This window comes from Pteropus vampyrus, unplaced genomic scaffold (genome assembly GCF_000151845.1).
Source record: "Pteropus vampyrus isolate Shadow unplaced genomic scaffold, Pvam_2.0 Scaffold412, whole genome shotgun sequence".
In the NCBI taxonomy this organism is placed as follows: domain Eukaryota; kingdom Metazoa; phylum Chordata; class Mammalia; order Chiroptera; family Pteropodidae; genus Pteropus; species Pteropus vampyrus.
The window spans coordinates 380761-384480 of NW_011889193.1; the positions used below are offsets into that span (position 1 = coordinate 380761).

The following is a 3720-nucleotide window of genomic DNA, read 5'->3' on the forward strand; positions in this document are numbered from 1 at the left end:
TTTTAAAGTGGTCTATTCAGAGGATCTGTCTTCAAACTGAACACATTCAGGCTGCGGTGCCACGGTTACGGCCGGTGACAGGGATGGCCGGTGACAGGGATCCCCGGGGAGGCGGCCGAGCACCGCGAGCTTCAGGGTGGCCTGTGCGACACACAGAGGTACTTACCAGGACCTCTTCCCGCAGCTGTCCCAAAGGCACGGAGAGCTGGCTGAGGGCTTTGTCCACACCGACCTAAAGGCAAAACCATGTGGGTACAGACACGTGACAACCAGGACTGATGGTGAGGACACCGGCGGCCGACGCGGGACTGGACGCCAGTCACTCATCCGCACAACCACACGCTCACTGCCCAGCAACTAACTGTCACAGAAATGCTGTTTTGCCATAAATATTGCTCATGACAAAATCTGCTGATATCCATGAGACAATAAGCACAGGGGAAGTCGTAATGAACGAGAGCTTCCTCACGCACGTTTGCCTTGGGATGAAATTTTAAGTGAATTGGAAAAATTCACTGGGAGGCGAACGCCAGCCGACTGAGAGTCGGATGGACGGGCCCCGCCCTTCCTGGACGTTATTTCAACTCGAGAAAAATCCAAATTCAACAGAATGTAAATAAAATTGGGGGGTTTCTAATCCTACTGAAAGATCTTAGTGGCCTCGCCCCCAAAAGCAAAATCAGCTCATTAACCTTAATGCTCCCTGCAATTCCCGTGGGGATGAGGGCTCCGTGTGCTTTGGATGAACGGATTTAAAACTGGACACGAACAAGACTTGTTCGCCAGCATGAAAACAAGCATTTCTAGGTGGCTGTCACCAACCGCCAGCGGCTCGTTACAAACCCTTCTCACGGTTCCATAAAACTCAGCCTTGCACAGAGCAGGACGGGCCCGGACATCAGCCCAGGCGCCCCCGGAGCTTGTCCTCATAATGGCTGGATTGGCGAGAGGTCACAGAGCCCACCTAGCTACTGCCAGAAGCCACCACCCTTACGACCCTGTGCTGTGCACTGTTTCTTAGTGAGTGATTCAAAAGCAGTCGAGCTGGAACAGTCCTGAACGAGCGAACACGTGTGCCAAGGACGCCCGCTGCTTCCAGCGGGGAGCGAGGCGGGCAATCCCTTCGAGTCTCCCAACCGCCCGGCACGCGGGGAAGCGGCGCGGGGGCGCGGCGCGGGTTACCAGGTTGGTGGAGAGGTTGACGAAGTCCGCGTAGTCCTGGTTGATGAGCTCCACCATGGCCGTTTTGAGGAGCCGGTAGTAGAGCTCCAGGTCCTCCCTCAGCTCTTCCAGCTGCACGCGCTTCCTGCAGTCGGACACGAAGCGGTCGACGTCGAAGTCGTCCTGGGAATCAAGGAAAAGCAGAAGCTGTCACAGTGGCGCCACATTGTACACACAAAAGTAACACGGAGAAGGCAAACGGGAGAAACGCCGCTCCGAGCCTCGCAGGCCCGGCCACTGGGGACAAAGCACCTGTCACCACACCTGTCACCACGCCTGCGCGGCCCCCGCGGCCTAAACCCGCACGCAGTCCATGCTTTCGGCTGCACATGTTAAACAGGCTCTTCTCAAAACAGAAACAGCTTTTCCCCTTAACTCTGAAAGTAACAAACATCCAACACAAAACTTCCAACTAACAAAGGAGTAACCGCCCAACGGGGAGTGAAAACTCACCCGCACTCGGACGCTCTGCAGGTGAAGCGCCGTTGACGTTTTTCCCACTGTTTGTTCCCCGCTGTGACTCACAGCCTTCCAGACTTTTTCTTTCTGGGCTGTTTATCACGAAAATCACTTTTACAACATGGAGATGTAACTGACATCCAGCATTGCCTGAGTTCGGCTGTGCTACACGACCCGCTGCTTGTATGTACTGTGAAAGGGTCGCCGCAGTAAGTCTACCTAGTATCCGTCATGACGATTTTTTTTTTTGATTAGAGCTTCTAAGATTTACTCTTAGCAACTCTCAAATACATAGTCATAAGGACTATCGAGAGAACATCTGAAGTCGCCTCCTGTGACTGGTCAGCTCCAACGCAACAGACACGACCACATAATTTCCCGCTTTAAACCTGAGCGTAAGTCCAAAATGAACACTGCACGGCACGACGCCCTCGGTGTAGGAACGAGGCCCAGTACAACCTGCAACCCGGCCCCATCTGCCTTCCCAGCCTCGTGCCTGGCCGTTCCACACGCGACCGCGGCGTGCTCAGGGCAGTTTCAGCATGCACGTGCTTCCTGTCGCCATGCTCAAGAGCCCAAGCTTACCTGCCACTGCACCGTCATGTCTAGACCGCGGGCTGGCACACGGGTAATCGATGAATGCTTATTAAATGAACGACTGCCCTACCGGGCCCCCGTCCGGTCTGGCAGACTAATGACACCGTTTTCGATCAACTGACTGGACTTCAAAGAGTGTCAACGCTCCTCACGCAAGCCCCAAGTTCCTGAACTGTCCCACAGGCGAAAAAACTCTACGACGTGTGTTGAATGAGACACAGACGTAGAAATGCAACCCGATCGCAAGCTCTCCACCCATCCTTTCTGCCACGGAACTAGAACTGAGAAAACACCTCTTCGAAGGAAATACACATTGCAGTCAACCTTTCTGTCCAGACCCCACCTAGAAAATCAATCACGTTCTATGTGGAACAGTTGTTCTACGTATTTTGCTTCTATATATGAAGTGGTCACATTTATTGACACTACAAATCATATGGCATGTTTAGGAGTTTAAGAGCCAGGAAAAGATACGAAATCAATACATTCCAGCCACTTCCCCAGGCTGCCCGCTCCCTATCTCTAAGTGCTAGTGTAGAACGCGTATTCTGAGATTTCCACTTTGTGAATCTGCTTTGACCAAAGGCATTCTGTCAGCTTAGAGTGAGCAAAATGGGGGGCTAGTGAGTCAGAGACGACACTGGTGTTGGGCTTGAAGGAGGCCAGAAGCCAAAAGATGGACAGGTGAAGAGTCTCCGGCAGCCCGAGATCCCTGAAGTCAGCAACAGGCTCCGAGCTCTGCGGGCACAGCCTCCTTTCCAAAGCAACACGTCCTCAGTCCCTCCCTACCCTGGCTTCGCTTCCCGCAGTGGAACAAAATAGGTTTCTGGATGGATAGGTCTGCCCTTCACTCCATCAGAGCCACAGCCCGTATTAGTGGCTCAGCAGGAACATCACCCACATCATTCCCGGGTCTAGACGGCCCCCATCTTAAAAGCTGACGTGGCCACACTGGAGCTGTGATCTGAATGCAGATCTCAAAAACGGATAGGCTAATCAACCCAGAAAGAGGAAAACATCATGTCTTGAAATCATCAAAAAGGGCAGAAGAAGAGATTTAAACTCGCTCAAAATTTTAGGTCTCTACTGAGCCAAAACTTTTAACTTTTTAACACTGAAACCAACTAAATTGTGTCAAAAAAATCCCAATCTTTAGAAATTAAACAGAAATATACTTTTTTTGATGGTTAAAGCACTGGCCCAGAGGAATACACCAAATCAGAGGCAAAGTTCCTCTCAGCTGTGATTCAAATCTTGGACCTTTCCCAGGCTGTATCTGACAAACCTTTATTATCAGTAAAATGTTTTCGGTTTACACTTCTTTTTATTCTGGAGTTTATGCCCTACAATCATCTGCACGCCAACTTGCAGTTCACCTCAGAAAGTAGGGCAGCTTTAGAAAAGGAGAATGTCCTCGCTGTGCCGCAGCTCGATCAGTGGACG

General features: G+C 51.5%; 1 protein-coding gene across 1 annotated transcript in view; it reads right to left on the bottom strand.

Moving 5' to 3' along the window:
* Positions 1-3720, bottom strand: part of COG2 (component of oligomeric golgi complex 2) — a 30030-nt gene that overhangs the window by 24326 nt on the left and 1984 nt on the right. The window contains exons 3-4 of the mRNA XM_023523786.1: positions 3654-3705; positions 1183-1344 (exon numbers count right to left, since the gene is read on the bottom strand). Of these exons, the coding sequence (XP_023379554.1) occupies positions 1183-1344; positions 3654-3705 (214 nt within the window). The remainder of the gene's footprint in view (positions 1-1182; positions 1345-3653; positions 3706-3720) is intronic.